The 27,372-nt window shown below is 34.7% G+C and overlaps 6 protein-coding genes and 1 pseudogene across 9 annotated transcripts; 3 read left to right on the top strand and 4 right to left on the bottom strand.

The window, feature by feature from the left end:
* Positions 1-16: 16 nt before the first annotated feature.
* LOC123192491 (uncharacterized protein DDB_G0286175-like) lies at positions 17-3,983 on the top strand. The gene is made up of 3 exons (XM_044605074.1): positions 17-467; positions 2,796-2,951; positions 3,654-3,983. The coding sequence occupies exons 1-3, from the start codon at positions 99-101 to the stop codon at positions 3,795-3,797; spliced, it is 669 nt and encodes a 222-aa protein (XP_044461009.1). The 5' UTR covers positions 17-98; the 3' UTR covers positions 3,798-3,983.
* An 829-nt stretch (positions 3,984-4,812) lies between these two features.
* LOC123193670 (mitochondrial pyruvate carrier 4) lies at positions 4,813-7,119 on the bottom strand. The gene is made up of 5 exons (XM_044606732.1): positions 6,987-7,119; positions 6,359-6,457; positions 6,144-6,196; positions 5,491-5,564; positions 4,813-5,192 (listed from the first exon to the last, which is right to left on the bottom strand). Exons 1-5 carry the CDS (start codon positions 7,039-7,041, stop codon positions 5,147-5,149), a joined length of 327 nt encoding a protein of 108 aa, XP_044462667.1. The 5' UTR covers positions 7,042-7,119; the 3' UTR covers positions 4,813-5,146.
* A 158-nt stretch (positions 7,120-7,277) lies between these two features.
* LOC123193668 lies at positions 7,278-8,923 on the top strand (annotated as a pseudogene).
* Positions 8,924-10,497: 1,574 nt separating this feature from the next.
* LOC123193667 lies at positions 10,498-11,459 on the top strand. The gene has a single exon (XM_044606731.1). It carries the CDS (start codon positions 10,638-10,640, stop codon positions 11,325-11,327), a length of 690 nt encoding a protein of 229 aa, XP_044462666.1. The 5' UTR covers positions 10,498-10,637; the 3' UTR covers positions 11,328-11,459.
* A 2,101-nt stretch (positions 11,460-13,560) lies between these two features.
* LOC123193564 (serine/threonine/tyrosine-protein kinase HT1) lies at positions 13,561-16,095 on the bottom strand. The gene is made up of 3 exons (XM_044606599.1): positions 15,146-16,095; positions 13,999-14,454; positions 13,561-13,928 (listed from the first exon to the last, which is right to left on the bottom strand). Exons 1-3 carry the CDS (start codon positions 15,560-15,562, stop codon positions 13,680-13,682), a joined length of 1,122 nt encoding a protein of 373 aa, XP_044462534.1. The 5' UTR covers positions 15,563-16,095; the 3' UTR covers positions 13,561-13,679.
* Positions 16,096-18,586: 2,491 nt separating this feature from the next.
* Positions 18,587-20,839, bottom strand: LOC123192298 (tropinone reductase-like 3). Of its 2 annotated transcripts, none has more exons than XM_044604792.1 (7): positions 20,511-20,839; positions 20,273-20,389; positions 20,034-20,168; positions 19,463-19,588; positions 19,266-19,367; positions 18,994-19,168; positions 18,587-18,885 (listed from the first exon to the last, which is right to left on the bottom strand). In XM_044604792.1, exons 1-6 carry the CDS (start codon positions 20,637-20,639, stop codon positions 19,019-19,021), a joined length of 759 nt encoding a protein of 252 aa, XP_044460727.1. In that variant the 5' UTR covers positions 20,640-20,839; the 3' UTR covers positions 18,587-18,885; positions 18,994-19,018. The 2 variants fall into 2 exon arrangements, with proteins under 2 accessions (XP_044460727.1, XP_044460726.1); XM_044604791.1 differs by having other exon boundaries at positions 18,587-18,871; positions 20,511-20,835.
* Positions 20,840-21,898: 1,059 nt separating this feature from the next.
* LOC123192393 (EH domain-containing protein 1-like) lies at positions 21,899-26,364 on the bottom strand. 3 transcript variants are annotated; one of them, XM_044604928.1, is made up of 16 exons: positions 26,205-26,364; positions 26,035-26,114; positions 25,840-25,908; positions 25,689-25,746; positions 25,279-25,334; positions 25,152-25,194; positions 25,006-25,067; positions 24,331-24,444; positions 24,057-24,159; positions 23,914-23,963; positions 23,439-23,567; positions 23,093-23,344; positions 22,919-22,998; positions 22,699-22,825; positions 22,463-22,606; positions 21,899-22,389 (listed from the first exon to the last, which is right to left on the bottom strand). In XM_044604928.1, exons 1-16 carry the CDS (start codon positions 26,287-26,289, stop codon positions 22,204-22,206), a joined length of 1,638 nt encoding a protein of 545 aa, XP_044460863.1. In that variant the 5' UTR covers positions 26,290-26,364; the 3' UTR covers positions 21,899-22,203. The 3 variants fall into 3 exon arrangements, with proteins under 3 accessions (XP_044460863.1, XP_044460864.1, XP_044460865.1); XM_044604929.1 differs by lacking the exon at positions 25,840-25,908; XM_044604930.1 differs by lacking the exons at positions 26,035-26,114; positions 26,205-26,364 and having other exon boundaries at positions 25,844-25,899.
* Positions 26,365-27,372: the final 1,008 nt, after the last annotated feature.

The following is a 27,372-nucleotide window of genomic DNA, read 5'->3' as shown; positions in this document are numbered from 1 at the left end:
GTCTACTGAGTCGGAACCGAATCCAACTCAACGTGCCCGTTCCGCGCACCGAAGCCAATAATTTATAATTTCATTGAAATAATAAAAAATTTTAATTAATGGAGGGAGTTGGCGCCAGATTTGGCCGTTCATCGACCCGGTACGGACCGGCCACGGTGTTCAGTGGACCGGTCAGGAAGTGGAAGAAGAGGTGGATCCACGTGTCTCCGTCGAACAACAGCAGCAATAACAATCATCATCACTCGCATCAAAATCAACATCACCACCGCGTCACCAACGTGAACGGCTCTAATGGTAACGGAAGTAACGGCTCGCATCTGTTGCTGTACAAGTGGACGCCACTCTCAGAGAGAGACAACAACGGTAACGGTAATGAGAATAGTAACAACGCTAATGTAGAGAAGAGTTCTGTTAAGGATGATACGACGCCGGAGGAGCCTCCTAGGCGTAAAATCAAATACATTCCGGTATTTAAATTTCTGGGATATGTTAAATTTTGTTTGTTGATGAGTGGCTTTGGTTAGTTCTATGAATTGCTTTATGTTTTGATTTGGGTATCTTGATTTTGTATGAACAGTCCTTTAGGGTTTCATTGACTGGTTTAGATTGTGAGATTTAAGAATGAGCTTAGTGAGGTTGCTTGACATTTGATAGAAGCAATAAATTCTGTGGGGCTTAATGGCTTATAATGGAAATGCGGTCGGTTGATGGTGAACTTTTGATTTGGAGAATGAGATTTTGTGTTTGGGATTTGAATTTTTTTTTTTCCCCAAAGAAGTTTGGATGAATTACAAAAGTAGTATAGAATAAGCAGGAAGAAAGCGATATTAGAACATTTAATGCGTCTACGTTTGAATTTATCACAAGAATTTGTTGCTTTTCTTATCTCTTGATTGACCATAGCTATAAGCAAGACAGTTTACGATATGCTATGTCATGGTCGATTATAATTAAGATTTTTCAATGTTTGTCTTCAAGAAATCTTTGAAGATGCATGTGTTTCTGTTCAGCACCCGTTTACTGAAGTCTATAAGAAGAAAGCTGAGGATGAGAGTAGAAGAGCTTGGCCTGTTGATGAGGTGGCAAATATCCAAAAGAAGGGCACATGGGTAAATGTTTAGGAAAGTTGATGAAAAAGACAGCAGTGGTATAAAAGAAAGGAGAAAAAGGGAATGCAGGGGAGAAAATATTTTTTTGGAAAAATTGGGGGCAGCTTTGGCTGAGTTTGGGAGAGTACCTAGCCTCTCAGAAGTAGGAATTGTAGGGAGAGATTAGGCCTCTTGAATAGCCGGAAGTACGAAGTGTTTGCTTGTTTTCTTATTTGCATACAGGGGAGTGAATTGCAATTCTTGTAAACACAACTTCTACTGCAACATCTATTTTTGTTTTGTTTTGTTAATCTCTTGTTTTGCTTGAGTTGAGAAGCGGTTTGCTTGACTGGGGTGTGTGAATTGTTGTGTGTGTGATTTAGAACAGAAAACTTTGTGTTTGGTTGGATTTTGCAGGTACCTATCAGTTTCATATTTGAACCTTGTAAGGATGAAAAAAGTTCAGATTTTGTGCTAGGGATTTGATTTATTTTTCGTTTCTAAATAGTTTGGATGAATTACAAAAGTAGTGGAGAATAAGCAGGTAGAAGCGATATTAGAACATTTAATGCATCTTCATTCGATTTTGTCACAAGAAATTGTTACTTTTCTTGTCTCTGGGTTGACTATAGTTAAAGCAAGACAGTTTACGCTATGTTATGCCAGGGTAGATTATAATTAAAATTTTTTATGTGTGTCTTGATGAAATCTTTGAAGATGGATCTGTTTCATAGTTGAACCTTGTAAGCATGAAAACATTATTGGCTTACTATTCTAGCATGAAAAACATTATTGGCTTACTATTTCTAGCCTTGGCTATTATTGGGTGTTTTTGCTTTTGGGGTTAGTGGTCCTTCAATACATGTTAAAGATCATTTATCAGTGGAACATGTTTGTTGGTTCAAAATTGTGATTCACCTGGTTTAGGAGTAAGGCTATCATACATGGTGATTGATGCTGTATTTTAGTTTCATTGTTGTAGGATTACATAGATCATATTTGTGCACGATACATGGTTACTGCATTGGCAGGATTTGAAGGCTTGTAAAGAAAACAATTCTCCAGCTAAGGACTGCAAGTTCTTTAAACTATCATACTATATATTCAGCCCACATCTACATTAACTTTGTCCTAAATCAGTACATGTCTCTGCTGACCTGCTATGAACTCTGATGGTCAACCAAAATAATTTGGGAAATGTAATGTAAATGTTGAAATGACACCAATTTGCTCTAGTAATTGTCAGAGATAGAAACTCCTATCTGGTGTTTGTTTATTGCTCCAAATCTTGTATATGATACTGACTTAAAATCCTGTGAATGATCCAGCCTTTTGAGTGATTGTTGTTTTACATGTTTAAGCGGATAATTGAAAAATGTGTTTGGTTTAGTGGAAAGTCTCATGTGATTAGATCACTTGCGACTGAAATTTTCTGAAATCAGGTCAGAAGAGTTTTGGCTTATCTGTAAATTTGACAAACAATTAAATAAATAAAGAGATTTGGGTGGAAACACACTCATTAACTTGTGAGTTCTACCTTATGTTACATGGACAGTGCAATGACTCTGTTATTGTACCTGTTCTAGTTTGCATTTATGCTTTATAATGGGATTGAGTGAAGCGCTTCTTGCTTTGTCTCCCTTGTTCTTGGTTGCTGGTGTATGCTGTTTTGGATGGATGACAGTCTTGGTTCTTTCAACAATGTAGATTGCTGTGCTAGAGGAACAAAGTAGGGCTGCAGAAAACTCTGACAATGAAGCAAAACCTACTGATACAGAACCAAGAACAGTGGAGCCAGCTCCCAGGAGGGATGGTTTTGATGAAAAGCCTGACATTAATGATGTACCTATGGAGGAAAATCAGGTGAGTGGCTACTGATATGCTATTTCTTAAAATGTACTTTCCATTTCGAAGCTATTCTTAGACTGATGCGAAACATATTCACGCTTTTTTCTTTGAAATAGAAAGAGAATTATGCCGTGTTAGTAAGCATACTCAATTATACTCTTTTTCTGTTCATGCAGCATAGCTCATGTTTTATACTGATAACATTAAAACAGTAAACAAATTTTGGAATGCAATTAGTAAAATGAAATATTTTGCATTCTTCTCATCAGCCCTTTTATTGAACTTCAAACTTTTGTAAACCTTCATCCAATGTTTTAAAGCCGGGCCAAATGTTGATCCGGTGGACCTTTTAAATATATGTTCAAAATATTTTTATGTAATTAATTATGAAATATATAATCTAAATTGTTTTAACATAAAAGTAATTTTGGCCTGATGGCATACACGCTATTTTAATGTATCAAGTCCTAACAAATACAAAAGAAAGCTGAGTCTCAGCCTTGAAAAAAATTTTCAATTTTTGTGCATGACTTGGGGTTTGACTAGGGTCAAACTGCGAGGTTTTAGCTGTTGGACCGCAGTCCAATTGCAATTCCGGGTTCTAGTCTAGGTTTTAAAACCATGATTTCATCAATTGAAATCGGTATAATGCATTCTGATTCATGTGTTATTATAAGCTTACATCCGATGCTCCCTTGAACTTCAATGCTGTCTCAGGATGATGAACAGGTAGTACGTCAGGATTTAAACGAAAGCACTCTGGATTTGAGTTTGGGTTTGAAGGCACATGATAGTGACTCCAAGTCAAAGACGGATTTGAGCAGAGATGGGAAGTCGAGAAGACTGAATTCGAGTAAGTAGGCCTTCTGAAGGTTCTGTTTTGCTGCAGAGAATGTCAGAAAAATACCCTTCTATGTTTTTGAAATGGAGATCCAATTTTTTCCAGGGCTCTGATCTTGCCACTGACTGTCACAGTGAACTATTTATTATTTAATTGAGTGGCTTGACCTTGTATTTTTAGTTACCTTATCGGAAGCTTTTCTGCCAGAGCTGATTGCAATCCGATTGCATAAATACTCAATGTTTGATGACAGATTCACCCTAACCAAAAATACGTGGGCAGAGCTTTTTGTTTTTTTATTCAATTAAAAAAATTGATTGTCCATAAGGGTAGAGTCAACCCTAATAAGGCGAGAATAAGGGTAAGCTCAAGTACAACTCTAATTTATAATGGTTAGCTCAAGTTCGTACTGAGTTTATCAGTGAGTGAGCAGTATTATCAAAGAAGAAGATGATAAGTTATCATATAAGAAGAAGATTTTTGCTAGTGAGTTTTCAAAAATGGATTAAGTCTGGGCCAACTTAGTTCAAAGAGACCCTTAATAGTTCAATTTCGAACATAATAAGAGTTCCAATGCAACAACATTGGCTAACCTTCAAACATAAATCCAAGTTACGAGTGTGTTTAAACTAAGTCAGTTTGATTTGATTTAAACCGAAGTTTTAGTTTAATAGTGTTAGTCTCATCAATAATATTATTTATTCTATCACTGATTTTCAATGATATCTGTGACAAGTTGAATAAGCACAAACACAAACTAAAACTACTCGATTTAATATGCAAATCGAACTCAAATCAATCTATGTTCAAGCTTGGTTAAATTCAAATCAAATCCTAATTTAAGCTTATGTCAACTCAACTCCAATCCCAACCTAATAATTCAACCTGGGACGCAATGATCTTTCCCTTCCTATTTCAATTTCTTCTTCTATTCTTTAAAAATTTAAAAAAAAAAAAAATCTCTCCACAAAGTGCATTCGGACTGATTAATCAATTTAGAAACAATAATTTGAGTAGAAGCAGAGAGACAAACGCTTTAATAATTAAAGCATTAGCAACAATTCAAATAAATATATAAAGTGGAAGTTTGTTTTGAAGATCTAATTGCACCTATCCAGCGTTTTATTTCTCGGCCATGCCCATGCATCAAATTTGACATCTAATTTCGGGCAAAACGAAATTCGCAAGATAACTTTACAAGCAGACTGAGAAAGGCAATTCAATATTCAGTTACAAATTTTCCATAAGTAGTTTAACAATCCAAGGCCTAAAACAAGACGTGTAACAACACAACACATCAATTGCAAGGCCGAATCACAACACATCACATACGAGGGCAAAGTCAAATGTCGTGTAAAATTTTTCGTCATTATTCTTTGGCAACTGCAGCCTCTGCCTCAGAAAAGTAGTCATGCCTGAAAATGAGAAATATAATATTACTGTGCAGAAAAGTCACGACACATGAACATTCCATGATTATCAGGGCCAAGAAGTTCTAACGTGATTGCAAGAAAAAATTATGTATGACCAAAAATGGCATCAAATTTGCACTTTCTTCAGTTGCTTAGTAGTATGTTTAAACTGAATTGAGAAGGATAAAGAAAAAGCTATGATTTGGCAGCAACATCAAAATTAAGCATTTGCAGAAACTATTGGAATAAGAATACTTTTACTTCCTACAATGAGACACAAAACAATATAAATTTTACTTACCGGATCTTGCGTGAAAGTTGGTAAAGCCCTGTTCCAGCCATTGCAATATTTACACTAAAAAGATTCCAGTTCTTCTGCAATTAAAAAAGAAGATAGATTGCCAAGAATTAATATGCACTAAAACAGTGTCCAGAATTATCTGTGCGCATAAATCTTGAGAAAGAATGAAACTTTGTGCATCTGCCAAAAGGAAAATGGGACTCCTAAGTTTGATAATGACTCATCAAGGTTCTTCTCTATAAGTTCACAATTAAGGTATGAGATAAAAAAGTCATAATAGAAAATTAAATTATTGCATATATTAGCTTGTCATATGTTCAGAGTATTTTACATTAACTAAACATTCAGCAAATTCACAAAGCAAAAACAAGAAATCATGACTTGGAATAACTAAATGGTCTCATTAGACAGAATTCTCTCTTCCTTCTAGTCCCCTCTCAACTCGGTACTCATTTGAAGGACACCCTACGCTAAGATATAATAAACAGTCGACATGATTCACATAAAAAGTCCTTAGAAAGATATGTTTTGAGTATTTTAAGCAGGAACTTTGCAATGAAGAAGCTAAACACACATTACAAACAACAATGCACAAATAAGCTGCAATTCCTGTCTTCCAAAAAATAATCATTTTATCAGTAAACTAAACTTACCGGCTTGATCACAGTGCTGTAACGTGACCAGATAATTCCGGTGCATGCCACCGCTGGATACCGCATGCCAAAATTGACAAAGAAATATAAGAACACCATAAATTGATCAAGATGAAAAACTAACCTGTTGTCAAATACACGCCTCAAAAAGAGACTTATACTTTCACTCATGTTAAATGAAACGAAATACTTCAGCATTTAATTGAATAACATACCAATCTGCTGGGGATAGGAAAGTTTTTCTGGTGGTTTTGTAAAGTCCGCAACATTTGCTATGCTGATGCCCCATTTAAAAGTTGGTGCCCAGAAGTGAACTATTTAACACACATAAAAAATTCTGGTCAAATTTACGTGTATTGTTGGTGCTAAAAATTTAACGTCAAACATGAGTTTGAGGGTTGGGTTAATATAAAACTATTATCTTTTCTCTGCCTTACGAAGTGATTTTTAAGGGCAAAGCCGCGAGACCATTGACCAAAACGGATAATATCTCGTGACTGTAAGTGGTGTAACAGATCATATTTTGGCACAAATACAATAAACCCTTCCTCCGATTACGCAGATTTCAATCAAATTAAGATCAAAATTTCAGCTTTAGATTAAAATTACACACAGAAAACAAAAACATTTTCAAATGAGCTTTGGAAAATATTCAGATAAAAGATATGAAAACCAAAACGCTTTTCGTAAATGTTTAATTGAAAAAAAAAAAAAAAACCTAAACAACGGATCTAAAATCGCGGAGGTGAAAAAAGATACTAGCATATCTTTGGCGTTGCAGAATCGATACAGCTAAAAAAAAAAAAAATCAGTCAGATTGGAGAAGGAACTGAGTCAACTCACTGGTTTTTGGTCCGGCGGGGTGGTTCCAGAGAGCTTGAAGCTTGGAAGTTGCCATGGATTCAACTCTTTTGTTCTCTGCACACTGACCCCGTTCGCGCGGTCTAAAGGTCGCATATCTACTAACGCTGCCGGTCCCATTGATCAATCAACACTTGCCCCGTGGAGATGAAACGCAACGTTTTATCAGGTTTACGAGTTACGCTATGATCGTGAAACGTTGTCGTTTAGAGCATTGAACTTTAGAAGACGCCCGTGTCTTTGAAGCCAGCTCTCTGCTGTAGCTCTAGTCCTATGGATTCGCAGGGCCAAACCACGTCGCTGCAAAATCTTCAAAATGTGGAAAAGGTCTTTTTTTTTTTCATTTGATCTCTATAGAAAGAAACGCTAATTCTATGAAAATTCTAATTCAAGAAGTGTTAAAAATTTGTCTTCTCAACTTACCCAAAAAAAAAAATTTGTCTTCTCTGATTGACTCTAGGGAGTCGTGAGGGTTTTGGAGCTCGCAGGAGAATTCGGAGATGAGCTGGAAAACCCAGCGAGTCCCAGAAAAGGATTCATCAACAACCATTGCGGCTAGTTCATGAAGTTGATCAAGGTCCGTCTGTCCTTTTCTGCCATAAAGTTTATTGGGCTTTATTTATTTGTTTATGTGATTATGAATTTACTTTGAATTTAGGAAAAAAAATTACCTAATTAATAATTATTGAAATGGGTTTAGTTCAGTAGTTGCAGTGAATGTGCTTCACTGTTTTGTAGTTTCAAGTTTAATCTTTTGATCAGTAAAGTCATGAAGATGAATTTGTAAATGTTTTGTCACCTCTAGTGAGTGCTTATAGGCAATGTTTTTATATTCAAACAAGAGATTGACTTGGTGAAGGGGTCGATCTGAGTGAACCAATAGAACCAATTGATCGGCTTGATATTTCTTAAATATTGCAATAATATTCAAAATAATTTTTTATATTTAATCATTAAATATGAAATCCGAATTACTGTTTATGAAAATTGGATTTAACATGATGGTAATGCATATTATAAAAATAAATTACTTTTAGCCGAGTGGTCCATGCCTTACACCCCATGTGTTGAATCTCAAATTCGATTTCCTGTACAAATTATTTTGCTGAAGCAAATGGGTTTGATTGGGATAAACTATCGTTTGATTGTGAACCGGTGCGGTCTGATTTTCAAAACATTGCTTATAGGGATTCTCTTTTTCTGTTAGTTAAAACATTTTGTTGGTGTTTCACAAAGGCTTTAGAAGCACGCTTTTCCAGAATAATTCCCATGGTATAGACACAGGTACATAATGTCAATGTATCATCATGTGAAATCGCTCAATCATATAATGACACGTCAACATTTGTATCCATATTTGTACTCATTGTTAGTGTATGAAATATTATTGCTTCCAGAATTCTTTCTTCGGTGCTTTTGGTTATTGGGGAAATAGATTATGAACGATTGAGAATTTGGCAAATTTGTGTTTGCTTTTGAAGCAGGACATCCAAGGGACACGGCAGGATGAGATGAAAAGTGCCTGTGAGTATGGACCATCTGAAAAGTGTGAATATAGTTCAAGAATATTGAATGAGATCAGTTGCAAGAAACTTGAATTTGTCCTTTCACAGTTGGAAGAGATGAAGCAGACTATCTAGAATACCATGCTACTGCATTAGGCTGCATGTGATAGTTGTTTTTAGGCATTTTATTTATGCCAATTATAGTATCTAGGAAGACTTTGAATATTGCAAGTCATTTGGACTGTTTTTTATTTTTGGTTATAAGTTGCTGTATAAATGTAGGAGAAAGCTTTTGCATTCCATTTTCTGCAACTCTGACTGAGATCATACGCTTTTCAAGCTCTCTTCAGAGACTGTAAGTTTTGTTGAGATATTGTACATAGAGATGATTGAAGCCTCCTATACTCTTGGTCTTGGGCGGATGTTCTTTTCGCTAAATTCAATGTTTTTCAAATATTTTCTTAGTTAAAAATAAACTCTTATTTGAGTCAGCTTCATGCCTAGTCAAAAGATCGGCTTCACAATTATTGCACCATGTTAATCAAAAGTTTGATTTTAATATATCTTTAACAGCTTTTGAACATATGTGTTCTTGCTACTTGAGTGCCTCCCTTTGCTCTCAAGCTATGCCTTGGGGGCAAATTGGAATATTTGTGTTGTATCTGCTCATTCTCCTGCCTTCTTTCAATATCCTGGCCTCTCTGAACCCCAAACGTTCAGGACAAGTCCAATGGCCTGGAACGCCTTTAAGCTAAAAATGATCCCATAACTCATAAGAAAGGTTATTATACTTTTCAGTAATGTAAATCCAAGACAGAGATTTAAAGCTTGTATTAAGGCCCTTGTAAACTTCCTGAACATGAATGGCCTCTACTCTTGTCGGAAACACCGTGGACCAGCTCCCATGACTTGGACCTCTCTGTCAATCTCTGATCTCCACTGGTTTAAGCTGATCATTTCCCAACGTGTTGAGGAGGAAAATCAGGTGGATTCTCTTTTCATCTTTCGAGTCTTTAAACAACATAAAGTCATTAATAAGATTGAATTCAATTCACATCATGATCAAATAAGTATTGATTAAAAATTAATTTGATTTTAAAAAAGTAGAAGGTTTTATCCCAATTTGAATTCAAGTTTGAAGAGCTCCAATTTTAGTCAAAAAGTGTAAAGACATTAGTCATGTCACACATTTCTCTGCTTCATTGGATAATCTCAGTCAATACTGCATCAAAAGCAACAATTGGTCAAGTCACAACATTGAACCATCCAAAGTTCAAAAGACGGTCTTTTCAAATAAGAACTTCTAAGGGAAATCTTATAGGAGAATTTTAATTTTCAAAGTTTGGACTTGGGGCTGAAATGGGCCCAATTGGAGTTGGGCTACCCAACTTTAACTTGAGAGAGTGTTAAAAAATCATTTCACAAATTTATATTTTTAGATGACTTTTTGTATTTTCGATTTTTTCTCTCACTATTCTCCTTCATCTATAATGATGGTATATATTTGTTAATGACTTTTGGATGACTCTCACACATAACAAATTTGAACTAGACTTGATGAATTTCAACCAAATTTAAGGTGAAGTTTGTTTAAATTCAATTTAAATTTAGCTCCAATAATAAAAATCAAACCCAAAATATAAAAAATAAGATCCACCAATCTCAAAAGGTAAGTAAGTTTAATTATATTATTAATAAAATTAAATATACAAAAAATAATATATCACTATATGAATAAATCATTTTAAATAAAAAATAAAATAATAACAATCGCTTAATAATATATTATTATTATTTATATATAAATTTATATACGTAATATTATTCGTTATATCACTCTCATCAACCTTAATCAAAATGTTTAAAACAATAAATTATTTAAATTGAATTGATTATCATATCATAAATAAAAAATTTAATTTTTTCTCGTATATTACAAATCATATCATTCATATACTGGGAGATTATAACAACCATGAATCAAATTGCATTCACTTACTTTCACAATTCCATCACCTCTTTTTGTACTCCCTTCCCACACCTTAAATTTCCCCTCAAAAGTGTCCCCAAATCTACGCCACCAAAACCAACCCTGAGGAGATCATTCTTGAACATAACAAATTACCAAATGAACAAACGACACAAACAAACAACCCCGTCAGGCTTCAAACTCAAATCATTTTCACGGCCTCCAACATATTCCATCTCATCATCTCCTTCAACTATGAAGACACTATACCGCAAAGGCACAGTTCATCCTTCTCCACCAATAATATCCGGCCAACTGTCCTTTCTTCCCGCCACAATCCTCACCCTCACGGCGACGCTGTCTCCTCAAGATATAGAGGTTTTAGCTTATCTCATCTCTTATCAGAGAAAAAACAACACCACCCAGAAGACTGCCAGAGATGCTCCACTCACTAAAAGTAAAAGTAATAGTAACGATCATCCTCCCCTTTTCAGCTGTGATTGTTTTAGATGTTATATGAGTTACTGGGTCTGGTGGGACGCCTCGCCTAATCGCCAACTCATACACGAGATCATCGACGCTTTTGAAGACGAGCTGCTGCGTAATAACAAGAAGGTGATCAAGAGCAACAAGAAGGATAAGAAAAAGAAAGGCGGCGGATGTAAGTATAAGTATAACAACGATAACTCGTGTGAGTTGCAGCGTCAGTTGAGTAGTTTGGGAAAGGAGCAGTCAGCTGAGTCAGAATCTTTAGATGGTGCAAAGGGTTTCGACCATGAAGATAATAGATGTTTAGTGAAGAGTTTCCTTCGCTTTATTGGCGAAAAAATTTGGGGTGTTCGGGGATAAGTAGGAAAAAGTTGCTTTCTTTTGAAGCATAGATCAGTGTCTCAAAATCAACCCATCAATGGTGATGTTTCCATCTTAATTTCTTCTCATATTTTGTGCATATGATTATGATAAGCGCTTTCATTACAATTTTAAGTTATAGACTTTCAGTAGCAAGGTCATGATTGTGGTAGACGAATTGCGTATAAAAATCTAATTTTATATATATAATGTATATAATAAAATATTAATAATTACAGTCATGATGTCATTGTGGTTATAGAAGTAATACAACATCGTTTTTTAAGTTTTTGGTTATCAATAATTTAGCCTTGCACTTATTGCAGTGGACTGTAATTTTCCTCATTGATGTAGGTTTGATTAACTCAAGAAGATAGTATTTCTATTTAAGCATAGTATTATATATATAATTTTTATACATAAATAATGATGTATTAAATAGTTAAAAATTAAAAATAAAATAATATTTAATTATATAATAATATATCATTATTTATATATAAATTTATATATATAAATTGTACATATATTTAAGCGCAACAATTATCATTAGGGTTACTCGCTACTGTAAATAGATAAAAGGGTAAAATGGTCAGACTGGAAGTAAACATACGGGAGGAATAGTATCACAATTAACAGGGCGACAAAAACAGAAGGCTTCTTCGATTCAAGCAAAGTGCCCCGTTAACTATTAAAAATTTAAATTTTCACCCATAAATTATTAAAAGTAATATAAATGATTGCCATTTAAATTTTTAAATTTAAATCATCTAAATTTTTAATCACCATGGTTGGATTTGCATCAATCATTGGGTAGGAATGTTCTTTTGGCCTTCTCATTATAATTTTAGTAACTTTTGAACATAGTATGACACAAAGCATGCTTATCATGTATTATTTTATACACCTAGTCTAGGGAATGTCGCACTTGCTTGATAAAATATTAGGCATAGTGGGGTTTTGGTTTGGTCACAGTAGAAAGTAGAAGAAACAGCGGTCAATTTTTAGAAGGGTGTTCAGGTAATTTCCTTTGGTCCGAAAGAGAGAGAGTATTGTTTTTCCTTTATGTTTTTAAAGATTCGTTTGCAACCCCATGTCATTATTTCTGTTCTTATATATTGTCGGAAAGCGAATCTGCTCACTTTGATCGGCCAGTAAATGCACGAAGAAGGAGACAATTGGCAAAAGAGTAAACAATATTCTTGATAAAATGAACAAACGAGCTGAACTAAAACCCTAACTTGAGATGTAAGTTTGTTTGAGCTAAATTGTAAATTCAAGCTGTTCAGCAATACTTTCGAGGTCAACACTAAAACTAAAGACTTGAGATGACTTTATACTAAAGATAAAAGGGTGAAAATGTAACTTAAACTAATTTTTGTACAACTATTTAAAATATTTGTCTCTATAATTAACAAAAAATTTTAATCGAATTAATCCAAATTAAAGATTAGTTTGAGATTGAATTTGATTTATAATACCATTAGATTATGAAAAAAATTAACAATTATAAAAAAAAAAAATCATTAACGACTCAAACTTTAATTTGTCAATATAAACAAAGTATCAATATTAAACTAAACTCAAGTTAATATTTCACTTGGTTGAAGTTGGCTTTAACCAAAGTCAACAATGAACCCCATCTGGCTTAATGGCGCCCACCCTGACCATATTCTTGTGAAAGATACCCAACAAGCCAATTTATTATTGAGACACTATAAGCTTCCACATAATAATACATGGTTGCAATTTCATTGTTGAATTTCAAATTTTCATTGGTCCATTTTGTCGTTCTAATTGGCTTGCAGCTTTCTCAATTCAACCTGGTGTCTGCTGACTGACTCTGTTTGGTCTTCAAATTCTAAACAGATAATCTTATTTCTCACTGACTTATTCTAAATTTTGATGATTGGAACAGTACAGAGATTTATATTTAAGAAAAAAAAAAGAAATTTTGATTAAATTTTCAATAATTTTAATTTGATTTTCTATATAAACAATGAAAAACTCAAAGACATTAATGTTAATATTGATATTTTTTTATAAGATAAGACCCTGCTAGATTGGATTGGATTGGATTTGATTTTCTTCTATTTTCTTATATTTTCCGGGACATTCTTTTTTTGTTTCTTAGCAACCAAACACCTTGCAAATCAATGGGTATCGTCTTATATCTTGATGTAAATTAATGACAATGAAATGTGAGCATCCGATCATCAATCAGGGATGATGATTCCACAAATAAGAGATACATTGATTAGATAATGTACAGATTATTGTTGTGAAGCAGTTGAATAATCTGCCAACAATGGCAAATACCACCTTCTTCTTCTCTTTCTAATTAAAATATAATCAGGCATGTACAGGTATGGAGGAGCTCATAGTTACACAGCCTTTCAAGCGTTCAAGAATCACATTACGGCTCACAAGTCCTGAATGTGAAGTTAGAGGCAGACCCTCTTTCACACGCTCATCATATTTCTCCAGAGCTGAAACTATGTCACTGAAATCCGGTCGCTTTGCAGGATTCGCCGCCCAGCAACGCTTTATCAGATGCGCCAGTGCAGGCTGACAGCTCGCCGGCAGTGGAGGCCTCTCGTTCTGTCACAAGTTCAAATTTGGTTTCAAATACTGTCAAGTTTGATTGAAAAGGAAACCAGGTTAATGTTACCTTGTCAGCCACGGCAAATGCTGCCTGCACAGGGGTCATTCCTTGGAATGGAAGTAAAGCTGTAGTGAGCTCCCAGAGGACAATTCCGAAGCTGTAAACATCCACTTTTCGAGTGTAAGGCTTTTCTTTAATCATCTCCGGAGCCGTCCAGCGATAAGTTCCCATGTTTCCTTTGGTTTCGAGGCACTGTGTCTCGAGACAAGATGTACCGAAATCAGCTACCTTTACCCGCATTTCATCGTTTAAAAGCAGATTATTTGATTTCAGGTCTCTGTGGATCACCCCTTGTGAATGAAGATACTCCATTCCCCTGGATATGTCAAGAGCTAACCTCAGAATTGTTTCTGTTGAAAGCGAGTATGGCTCTTTCTTGTTCAGATACATCCTTAGAGTCCCCTGTGACATGTACTCAGTGATGATACAGTACACAGGAGGCTTTTTACAAGCTGCAATAAACTGTAAAGAAGATGGTTAATATGCTTAGAACAAGAGGCCAGATCATATAGCTTAAACGCTCAGAGGGTAAGCCAAATGGAATTGTTATCCTAAGATTGACAACTCAGCTGCAGGACTTGCTGAGTTCAGGTATGTTAAGGAAAATTTGCGGTAGAATCTAGCAAATCCATTAAAATGATAGAGTATTATTCTTAAATGTGAAATTGGACAAGAAAATTCCTTAAATTTTCTTAGAATTTGGCATTACAAAAGTTCTTTAATTTCCTCCAAAATTGAAAATTTTCATTTTTTTAGATTTTTTTTTTCACTAGCATTAATGATAATTTAGTTTAATTAAATTATGTAAGCAAGTAGTACCATGAAAAATTATAGATGAATGTGATTAATAAAGATAACCTAATACACTTTGAGAATTTTATAATCTAAATAGACAATTTAGTGTGAGATTTAAAGGGTGATAAATTAGATCTCTCTTTAGAATCTTGATACAGTAATTTATCTATTAAAAAATTCAAAAAAAAAAGACTAATTATTGTAATTCAAGTGAATTTCATGAATTTTACATATTAAAAGAAGATGGCTCAATCAATATATCTATAAAAACTATATCTATTTCAATACTTTATAACTTGTTCCGAAAGATGTTAGCATGAGATTGAATTAAGTTTTGCTTCAACTTTTCAAGTCTTACCTGAACTATATTGGGATGAAAGAGACGTGAAAGCAAGGCAACTTCAGACCTAAACTGTTGCTCAAGTCTGGTTCTAGTCTCCTCCTCCTGATTTGGAACTCTCACCATTTTTACGGCAACAGCTCTTTGCTTATAAATTCCACGATAAATCCTACTATGAGCACCAGACGCAAACTTGTTACCAATGAACAACTGTGAAAGATCAGCCGTCCATTCTTCTTGATCCTCCTTTGAGACCTCCCAAGTCTCCACGTTCTCAGAGTCCAAAATCATTGACCATGAGTCCAGGCTATCGAATCTCTTCTTCTCCAGGTTCTCCATGTCAGAATTCAACTGGGATTTTGACGATGAAGGCACTGAAGGAGGTTTGCTCTTGGATTTTCTAAGCCGAAATGCATGGAAACATGAGCTCGCCATTGTAGCTCTTACTTTAGTTTTCTCTGTATCTTAACACAAATTACTGTTACTGGTTTTCCTTCTGAATGTGTGAATTGATTTTAGAAAGTGCATGAACTGATTCAGAAACATGGGTTCTGCAGAAAAATGAAAAAGAGAAATCGGGTTTCATGAATCTAAAACAAAAACACACCATAAGCGACTCAGTAAGCTTGGCAGACCGTCAGGTTGCTGTTAAGGAGGTTCATGGCTTCAAGAATTGTAATGAAATGAAGAGCAAATTCAAGGAAATGTACATTTTCCGATGAAAAAGAAGAGGTTTGTAAAACTTTCACGGCTCTATCTAATAGGAGGATCAGGAAGAGGTTAGGTCGTGTGGCAGTAGAAAGATGAATTCAAAGCAGAAACTTCAGGGGTGTCCCGTGATTTCTCGGTTCAAAAACAAGCTTTTGGGTTTTCCCTCATTGCCCATTACTGTTTGATGTTACTTTTTTTCATCATTAGTGCAAGTTTTTAGACCCGGATCTTCTATTCTATTCACCCGATCAACAGGCCAATTCGTCCCTGACCAACATATTAGGATAACAGTTTGACCAAATCAATTCAATAAAAAATAAATTTTGATTATGACAACAAATTTATCATTGTATAAATAAACTCTAGATTTAAATTCGAGTTTCATGACCAATATATTAGTATGATAATTTGACCAAATTTATATACCATTTAAATCACAGTCTACTATGATTCGTTTGATTCAATCAATGATTGATTTTGTTCAATAATTAATATAGGTTTAAATATTGTTTAGACTGGATTAACTATCAAATCCAAATCCATTGGTTAGACCAGCTGATTTAATCTGGATTTTAAAACAGTGATGCATAGTGGCCTCAGTGACATTTTAAACCACCACTCATTTCTATTTAATAATGAAGTAAAGCTTCTGCACAGCCTGCGAACTTTTACAGGATCTACTTCCAAGGCACGCTTCTAAGAAGTCAAAATTGAAGCTATACAACACAAGTGGCATATACACGTGGGCTCAGTTTCTTCATACAAGTGGCATATTACTGTCCATGCATACATGTTTCACATGCAATAATTTTTGTTATCAATCCCAAAAATCCACTGAAAATATTTATTATTTTCAACAGAAACAATATATGTAGATTCCTCGTCTGTTTTTTTATATACCCTTCTGTTGTTACTTTGAAAATAACAAGAAATAATCGGTAAAACGTAGTAGAGACAATGAATATTTATATATATCTCACATTATTTGAAAAAAATTAAAAAAAATTAGTTAAATATTTTATAAATTTCTAATATATGAAAACATATTTTAGATTGTAAAAGTAAAAAATAAAATCATAACAAATTGTATATCTAAATAGATAATATCTTGATAGTAAATTAGACTATTGAACCAAGATATTGCAATTTACCTCATCTGCAGCCTTCTGGCATTATTGTTTCATGGATTGGATACAAGTGGGAATTGTTAGATTAATTTGGAGATAGCAAGATGTGTATTAGAAAGAACAGCTATCTGTAATTGATTTGTGAAAACTCTATATGTTTTAAAGAGATCAACAAGTGGAAACCAAAAGGCAACAGCATCTTATTTAATTACAAATTAAAAAAAGAAGTGTCTGCAACTGCATTATGTACACACAAATTATTATTAGCAAAGTGGAGAATTATTCTGAGATTAGCTGAGGAACATGACATTGCTGCTGGAAAAGGAGTGGTCATGGATGGAGTTTAGAAAGAAGAATGTTCCCTTTCCCTACTCATACTTTGTCCCAGTCTGATGAGATAAAAGAGATTCCATTAACATGATTTCCCATCATTGGCTACAAAGCATAGCCTCAGATTTCTTTTATGAAGCTAAGTTGACTCGAATATATTGTTTCATCCCCCTAATAATACTGTTAACTTTGTTAATAACTTTGTTTATTTCATCAGCTATCTTCCAAAAACATTGTATACTAACTTGAATGAATTCAAACTCAAATTAAGTAATACGTACTCTAGCTGACCTCAAACTGGCCCTAGATTTTGTCCAAATCAAATCTACACCTGATTTCTTCAGAAATATGCAGGGACAGAGAGCTCAGCCTTATTATTATCTCATAAACCTTACAATCAATGAAGAGTTCTTATAAAAAAAAATACTGGACCTGGAATCGGAGATAGGATGCGTTGGTTGGTAAACTCATGCTAAACTTCCGTGAAACTTTATTTCAAGAGCCTGAAATAGAAGCCCTTTTCTTTAAGTTCCTTGGCAACTTGCCTGGAAATGTCTATATCAGCTTTTTTAGCATCGGATTTTGTCAGCAAAAGTTAAGTAGCCAACCCAGCCCTAGCTTAGAAAATGGCCAGTCTACGAGTCGATTGGATTAAAAATTCAAGACAGGTTTTAGTCATATAACGACAACGTGATGAATTTAAATTGTCATTTAACACTACTCAGGTTTCGCTAGTGGCTTCACCTGACATTCCAAAAAGATAGACTTCTCGTATATGCTCCAAATCCATTGTTAAAGATTTGCAACGTACTTCGATTTATCATTTTTGGGGCTTTTTTCGCTGCGGGAAACATGAAATGTGACCAGAAGTCGGGCCAGGCTGAACATTACACTTTTGGGCCTTGAGCTTCTGCTGAGGTTACTCTTATGTCCCAACTTATTATTTACTTAGGACACTCGGCCTGGGCCTACCACGGAACACATCAGAGATATAATATTTTTGCCTCATTTATTTCCTTTTTTAACTACAACTCAAAATTTTCATTTTCATTAAAAATCCTTTTTTAATAAATGACCTCCACGAGTGACTTAGACTGACTACTCTTAACTGGTTGATGTTAAACTGATCCTCGTTCCAGCTTAGCTCAGATCGAAACAAAGATTATCTGGTGTATCATCTGAATTTTGCATATCAGAGTATATACCGGTAAAGTGGAAGCTGATAAAAACGTCACACACTGCCAGGCAAAAGTTCTTAATTGTATGTAAAAATGGTGTAGAAGATGGAAAGAATCTGAAAGTCGCTAGAAGATACTGTGTTATGAATTAACTTTATAATGCAGAGATACCCAGAAGGGTTCAGAAATGCCCACTTTATTTGGATACATTCAATTCTAGCATGTAAAGTTAAAATTACCAGTGTTGCCAAGAGTTTATGTGAAATAAATATGAACTGTGAAATTCTCGTCACAACTATGCTTGCAATTTTAATCAAGGTTGGACTCACCTAGTTCTTTCACTTTACAGCATGAATTGTCCATTTTGGGTGATGTTTACCATTGGAAGCTTGGAGGTCCTGCAATGTTGTTGCTACATTTAGTGTTAAAGACCACTGAAAAAAGAACTAAGTCTTGCATTCGTGGCTATGAATAGACTACAGGATACTGGAAAACACACAATGTAAATATGAACACTTACAATGATTTCCAATAGCTGAGAAATGCTAGAGTCGAGATGGGATTCCTCCAGCCACCACCACAGTTTCTCCGGTAATGTAAGCAGCATCATCAGATGCTAAGAAAGCACTAGCAGCTGCCATGTCGTCCGTCGTGCCAAGCCTATTAAGCAAAGTCTTTTCCTCAATGGCCTTCCTCTGAAATTGCGTAGAGCATAATCCACTAATTTAGTCCATGGGTAGAGGTTACAATTCAGAATGCAGGCGAACAACTAAATGATAGAAAGATACTCACAACTGTAGGATTACTTGTGATAAAATCTGCAAAGTGTGTTGGTACAAAACCAGGAGCAATACAGTTCACGCGAGTATCTGGGGCCATCTCAGCTGCAAGGGCCTAAATGATGAACATATCTAATTTAGCACAAAGGCAAGAAACTGATATCTGGGTTCAAGTAGTTCTCAAACAAAGCATAAATATCATGTATTTACCTTGGTCAAACCAAGGAGAGCTGTCTTAGTCACACCATACATCGCCATGGTCGTGGGTGGCTGATAGCCAGCAATAGAGGAAACTAAAACAACCGAAGAGCCCTTCTGCATGTGAGGAGCTGCATCCTGTAAAAAATAATAAAGTTGGTATCAAACCTAACCTAGCATCTTACAATTTAAACTTATCAATGTCCTCAAGAGATTTCAAACGTTAACCCACTCAACCATGAAAGCAAGTTACAAAGAATTTTGCGTAGACTAGACTAGCACTTGTACATTATGTAATGGCACTGTTTCATAAATATTCCCCTCAATTGGATATTCCACGTCAACATGTTTGTGTTTGCACCAGTTAGTACACACCGTAAATACATGTCGTATTTGAGACAACAATTGCAAGAATATGCACCAAACTACCATACTACAATTCTGTTTGGTTATACATTATTCTAATTTTTATTTAATCTGTTTTAACTGAGTTGATATTAGATGGAAAACGAAAACTTTCACCAGTGCTGATGACCCAATTAAACCGAAAACATTGGTAAACAGTTCTTACAAAGCAAATTACCTGTAAAACAAGTATGGCGGATTTGACATTAATTTCCCAGAGCTTATCAAGAACAGATTCTTTGGTTTCCAATATGTTGTCAACAGATGGATTGGCAGCGGCATTTGAAACAACCACATCTATCCTTCCATAATTCTGAAACACAACTTCCATCAGTCCACAAAACAACATTTACTCTTAATCAAATATCATGAATTATTCAACAAAAAAAATAAGCCTCCGTTTGAATCATTTGCTACCTGCACAGTCTTGTCAATGAGATTCTTCCTCTGTTGAGCATTTGACACGTGGCAAACAACTCCAAACACTTCAATTCCTTTAGCTTTGAGTTTTTCTACAGCTTCATCTACATTTTTCTGCCACAGTTTGAACAAAATCAAATCCTCCCAACACAACTATTTTTCAAAATTAAAATCTAAAAAAGAGTAAATTCCAGCGAAATTCGACGGTATCTACATCCTGTAAAAACTGACGAACCTGCCTTCGAGAGGAGATAACAACAGAGGCACCTTCCAAACCGAGCCGCTCAGCGATGCTGAAGCCGATGCCCTGAGTCGAAGCCGTAACGATCGCGACTTTCCCTTCAAATCTTTTGCCCAGCTTCATCTTCAGCTTCTCCAATTTTCCGTAATTCTCGATGCAAAAAGCAACTAAGCAAGTGTGATTTTTCTATATTTATTTAGAGTAATAATGATATTTTAGTTGAATGCTGACCGTCGGATCTCGTGAGGTTTCCTTGGGATTTACAGGTTAAGTGGACGTCGGCTCAGTTTTGTTTTCTTTCCAATGTAAATTCAATCATGTACCATTTAGGCATTTGACGGCACCCCGTGACTCCAGCTGACGAAAAGCATGATGGAATTGTCCATCCGACTTTGCATTTATTTATTTTGAGTTGGGCTTGAGGGTCAATTGGGCGGGGCTGGCCTGTGGCCCGGCCTGAAGACTGAGAAAATAGTCTGATTTAGTACTATAGCATATCAGCCTGGCTTATGGATCTTTTGGGTTGGATTGTGGGTCAGACATAAAGCCCGTGGATCGATCAATACTGTTTATATAATATTACAAAAATTAATAATTATAATATTAAAAATTAATTTTTTATTAAAATTAATAAATCGGCATGTGTAAAGTCTGACCCCATATATTTTGGGCCAAGCCATTGGGCCTATACATCCCATGAACACCTTTAGGCTTGATACAATCAAAGCTAGTCGGTGTCCTATTTGATTTGGATAACAAATCAGAGTTTGAGTTTATCAATTTATTTTAGTTAAAACTAATGTGAATATTAAAATCAATTCTATTCAAACCAAATTAAAATAAAAATATTTTTGAATTAATTTGATTCTCAATTTATCAAATTTATCAATCTTAAATTGAGTTTAATTATGACAAATCCAAACTTGTATTAACTTATATTTGGTTTGAAGGGATAATAGAACTAAACTCATTGGGGAAATTCAAAGCCTGCATATTCGTGTCTCGACGATTTGGTTGGTATTTATGGCTCAAATTTTGAAATAACTATAATAATATAATCAATTTAACCAACCATCCAAATAACTGCGAGCTTGCTACTTCTGTACACATGATTTCATCAACAGAAAAGCACAAAATGAAATCCTTATAATCATCAAAATTGACACAATGAGATTGTTTTACCCATCCCTGAAAGAGATGTTTTGTTTTTACCAATTGTTTGGCTCAACTTGATTTGAGCTATGAAACAAGGTTTCAATTGGCTCGCAGGTTGAACCGAATCAAATATCCTCCAACTTTAGTTTAATTTGATTATCTAATTGAGTTAAACTTTTTTTAGTTTGAGTTTGACTTAGTTAACTAACCAAGTCTATAACTTTGGCTTGTGCTCAACTTTAGCATGATCATACAAACTCAAGCCAATGTTCAAACCTGAGGCACCTCAATTCAGGTCTAGCCCTAAATAGATTTTGAGGTGGACCTTATCAGACTCATTCTGAATTGACTCAAACCCTAATACTGAGTTTTGTGAACACATAAAGCATATGCTCTGATGGACCTTTTTCTTCAAGCATCTGCATATCATTCACTCAATAAAACATAATAAAAAAATGTCCAAACTTTTGACTAGAGACCAAATTTGAACTCAATATTATGGAGGCTCTGACTGCAAAAATTTATATAGATTCTACTCATAAGGATTTCTGAAATTCTTCAATAGATCTGGGATGTCATAAGCAAGCATGTCGTCCGCAGCTTGTATCATCTTGGGTTTAAGTTTTTCAAACTTATCAATGCTATATCCATTTAAGACCTCTCGATAGTGCTCTACATTTGGGAAATCTCCTGCTGGTAGATGAAAATCTCTTTGAACCTGTTTCACAAACAAATTGATAAGAACATATGCATAGAGAACAAAGAGATTTTAAGAAGAGTAGTAACTATACCTTTGTGAATTCGTCTTCAAGATTATCGATCAAGCGTTGCTGAGCTTTAGCTTTGCCAATCATGGTAGGCATCTCTTTCTTAAGATGGCTAATGATATAGGCATGAATCTTGGCAGCTCTGGCTCGTTTAACAAATTCATTGATCTACTTTATGCAAAGATGGTCATTTTAAATGACATGAATGTATTCAATGGATCAAACACTGATAACATAAAATATGAGAAAGGATGACATACTCGACGATCACAAGCTTTCTTGGGAATATTGATTAGATCCGTGAGAAGATCATCCTGTTCTTTCTCAAAAAGTACTCGTCCTATTGGACCAACAAAGTCTTCATTAACAGGTTTGTCATTAAAAGAGCTGTGAAACACAAAAAAAAAAAAAAAAATGGTACCAGACAGTTGCATTGGAATTCAGCTTTACAAATAAACAAAAATTTTAAGAGGTGCCCACCCAATATAAACACGGACAACCTCAGGAGTATTCAATACTTTTCCAAGTGACCACATCAGTGCACCATAAACTCCCATTAACTGTCAACATATAGCATCATTGAGACAATTGATAGAAATTCATCTACCAAATATTACTATCAGAGATGAGTGAAAAGATAATAAGATGAATTACTTGTTGAGTATCAACTTGGTCGGCCTTATTAAGCACAACACGTATCTTGTCATCATTACCACGTAAGGAGGCAATTACGCGCTTAAATTCATCGCTAATATCAAGTTTATGAGGATCAAACAGAAGAAGAAAAAGGTCACACTTTGCTGCAAACCAAGATATAACACCAGTAAAGTCATAACTGCGTTGAGTTCGTTGTTTTTCGCCTGATAAAACCCCAGGAGTGTCAACAAATGTAATTTGATCTAACAACTGCAAGTGTATCGATGCCATTTCAGTACAATGGATAAGAAAAAAAACCATAGGGCAGATAGCAATTTAAGTAGGGACATGGAATTTAACTCACTGGATGAGGCATTTGAGAACACTCGAATTTTGATAAAAATGCTCCTCCAAAACTTGTTAGGCCACTGAATGGCATATCGGCATGAACAGCAATAGTATTCCCAGGTATACTCCTTTCATCAGGTCCAGACTAGGTTAAGAATTAAATGAGCTTTTAGTTATTACCGTGAAGATATGAAACTAAGTTATATCGTAGTTATAAAACTAATTGCTCAGTGTCAAGGAAATCAGCTGTTTAGTAAAAAAGTTCAAATGATTCATTTGCTAAATGGGAGACATCGATTATTTGACGATTCAAACATGTGGGTTTATATTTACTTGATAGACATTATCATCCAAGTAGACTAAGAAGTTGGACATAAATAAATGACAACTTGTATGAAGATATAAATGAGATAGTGATTTTCTGTCATCAAATCATAGGATTCAAAATAATTAATTACTCATAGCTTTAAAACTTAAAGAGGGAACTATACCATAACAACAACAAATCTATCTGTTGTAGGCTCAGGTCCTATGTGAGCTCCTGCTCAAAAGGAAGAATAAAGTTAATATAATAACAAGATGACCAACTAGAATATCAGCTAGTATAATATAAACATCATAGTTCTAAACAAACCTGGGTAGTCACATCTTAGCAGGTGTTTTATAAAAGTTGTTTTTCCAGTTGAATACTGACCCAACAGCATAACCATAGGCTTTGCATCAAAATCACTATTTGTCTACAAAAAGGAAAGAACATAAATGACCATATAGTTTTCTAAAGTTAAATTACAGAAGCAGTATGCAACCTTTCCCTGAAAACAAAGTGTAGTTTTAAAAAAAAAGAAAAAAACCAACTAAATTTGCATATTCAATCCTAATAAATCAAAACACTTGCTCAATCTACTCACCAAGAATGGAGAAACAAAATCATTAAAACGATAGGTAGCTTCTAGTGGCTTTAGTTTTTCTTGGTACAATCTCTTCAACCCATCGATTATTGATGTGACAGCAGTTGAAGGTGTCTGTGAGAGAAAGAAGAAGCAGAAGAATTCATCAGGGAAAAAAAAATCAAATAAAAGCCTTCTTAAAGAGATGTGGAAGTAAGTAATCAAGCATGCCAATAACATATAAGCATTATAATGCATAAAAAAGATAAGCATCATTACAATACAAAAGATGTAAATAGAGCTCACTTAATCTAACCCAGGAAAGCATGAATGAGCTTCTACATATTAAATGAATTGATGTTAAAATGTGTATGGAAATTGGTCATTGCAGGATTGGTCAATTAACAAGGGCCACCAACCAGAGTAACTTAGAGTATCATATCCCATTAAAACAACATAAAGAGCAGTAGCTTGAATGCCTTTAACATATCAACAATTGAGCACAAAGAAAACTGAAGAACAACCTTTGCAACATATAAAATCCCTGATGAAAAATTTTGTGACATTGATTTCAGATGGTAAAGGACAAATCACTGGCATTTAATAAAGACAAATATCTAAAGCAATATTAACCTTCTCCTTAGAAAAATCATCAGAAACTTCTCATTGCTCAAAATTGATTAGCAAATTTCATACCTTCTTTGTAGATTTTGAGGAAAACCATGAAGATGCTGATAAAGTTTGCGATGGAGCAGAGCCTACAACCATTAACAGGATATTAATTATCAACTACTAGTTCAACAAACTTCTTTCAAAGAATTGAAAGTTAAAGATTGTCTAACCATTCACAGCAGGCTCACTGTTTGTTCTTGAACTCTTATTTTTCTGAAAAAAAAAAATTGAGAATTGAAAATACACAATCAACGTAAACAATTTACCATAAAAAGTAACACAAGGATTATCGCTTACAGTTCCAAATGCATCTAAACCTTCCATCGTTGGGGGCTCAATATTCTCTAGGTGGACTGTAATTGAAAAATACAAGACCAGTAAACATTAGGTAAACAGAAAAAACACAAAATCTATGCAGAGCAAGGAATTTTTCATCCTACTGAATAAGGCTATGTTTCATTATGAGTAATATTATATGTACAAACATTTTTTAGTAACTTATCTATGTAAACTAACGTGACATATGCTTAGGTAAAGTTAGAGGAAAAGTAAATAATTGCATCACTCAATCACACGTTGTTACGTCAATTTGTATGAATAAGCTACTGATAAATGTTTGTACATGAAGCTTTATTCATCATAAAGTTGACCACTTATCTACTCAAGGATAATTGCTCAGAGCTAAATGAATGATCATTTGTACTTGCCTCCATTTTTAAGGATTTCAGAGGTTATTTCATGTCCAGCTTGTGCCAGAGATACAAGCTGATCATAGAAAGCAATAAATATATAAAAATCAGAATCTCATAAATTGGATTAAACAACTTCTGGACCAAAACGAAAAAATCATATTACAACCTGCATCGCAATAACAAACTCCGCAAAATCTAAAACTCCTTGTCGTTTAGAATCTGCAAGCGCCCAAATCTTGGCACAAAAATAAATCAAACTGAAACGAATTAACTTATTTGACACTAAATCAGCAGGCATCCAGTCAAGCAAGCAATTATCATTCAAAATCAGTTAGCTCTAGAAGTGATCAGTAGAACGAACCTGCTTGAGTTCTTGCCGAGAAAGCTTTGATAGTGAAAAGAACTTTGTAGCATCATTTCCAGTGATTCGTCCATCGCCATCTTTGAGAGAAATAAAATTAATTAATTAATTATTATTTGAAAATTGTAAAGAAAAGAACCGTGTTTTGATTGGTATTAACAATAACAAACCTGAGTCTGCTAGTTCAAACCATTCTTGATACACCTTTTGCTGCTCTTTGGAGCACAGAGCGATCGGTGCTGGAGCTATCTCCATTTTTGAAAGTTGACCAAAATTTATAAAAAAAAAAAAAAAATTGAAAGCGAGACAAGAATTAAGAAGGAAAGTGCTTACTTCATTCAATGGCAATGCGCACCTGTTTGAAACGGCGGCGTTTCGTTGAGTTTTTAAGTTTTCGATCATCATTCTCTGATTATTAAGCTTGGTCTGGACCGTCTGATACAGGATGATGTGAATTTCAGGAATTGAGTTTAGCTGATGTAAGTTGGAAACAGGAAAATTTAATGGAGGGTTCCGCATTGGATTTTTTTCCTCGGTTTGCTTCTTATTGAAGTTTGAATTAAAGCGCCATTATGTTTCAGGCCGGGCAAAGCCCACATATGCCCATCAACAAAAAGCGATAGCCCACGTGTACAGTGTTTATGATCGATGGAGTTTTGAACGGGCCTAGATGATTTGAAGTGAACCTGTCTACGGGCAGGCTGAGCTATAGCCCGCCAAAAGGTGAGCCGCAAAACCAAGGCCTGCGATCCGTTAAAAATAAAAAAATATATATACATATATATATAGTGGAGAGTCTTGCGCAGCCAGCTCGTGAGCTTTCCTGGCAGCCCCTGCATGGCCCACAATTTTTCAACCGTGCCCCTGGGTTGGGCTTTTTGAATCTCATGTCATTACGACTCATTACTAAGTCTTTGTAGTTACACTATTAATCAAAACGCCAAACGGCTATTTGTCACCTAGCAGTAGGTGTAAATTTAATATTTTAAAAATTAAAAATTTATCATATTTTTATTTTTTAGATTTAAAAATTAATAAACAATTTTTAATTAAAGTTTAAAAAACTTATATTCTCCCTTACAGTTTTTAAAACAGTTATCGACGATCAGAGATGATAACACTGTTTTCCCTCCTTCTCGCTTCTTTCTCAACAGTAACTTATTTTTTATTATTACCAATTGTTATTTTCCCTCACCTATTAGCACATAAAAAGGTCGAGATTTTAGTTTTTTTATCACGCAACGAAGAGATACAGATCTCAATCTCTTTGTGCTAGCCAATGAAATGAGAGGACGACCAATAATAATAAAAAATGGATCGTTATTGAGAGAGAAGCTG

The sequence above is a fragment of the Mangifera indica genome, chromosome 12 (genome assembly GCF_011075055.1).
Source record: "Mangifera indica cultivar Alphonso chromosome 12, CATAS_Mindica_2.1, whole genome shotgun sequence".
NCBI classification, from domain to species: domain Eukaryota; kingdom Viridiplantae; phylum Streptophyta; class Magnoliopsida; order Sapindales; family Anacardiaceae; genus Mangifera; species Mangifera indica.
Note: the sequence above shows the minus strand (reverse complement) of the source record. Positions and strands in the feature narration are given on the sequence as shown.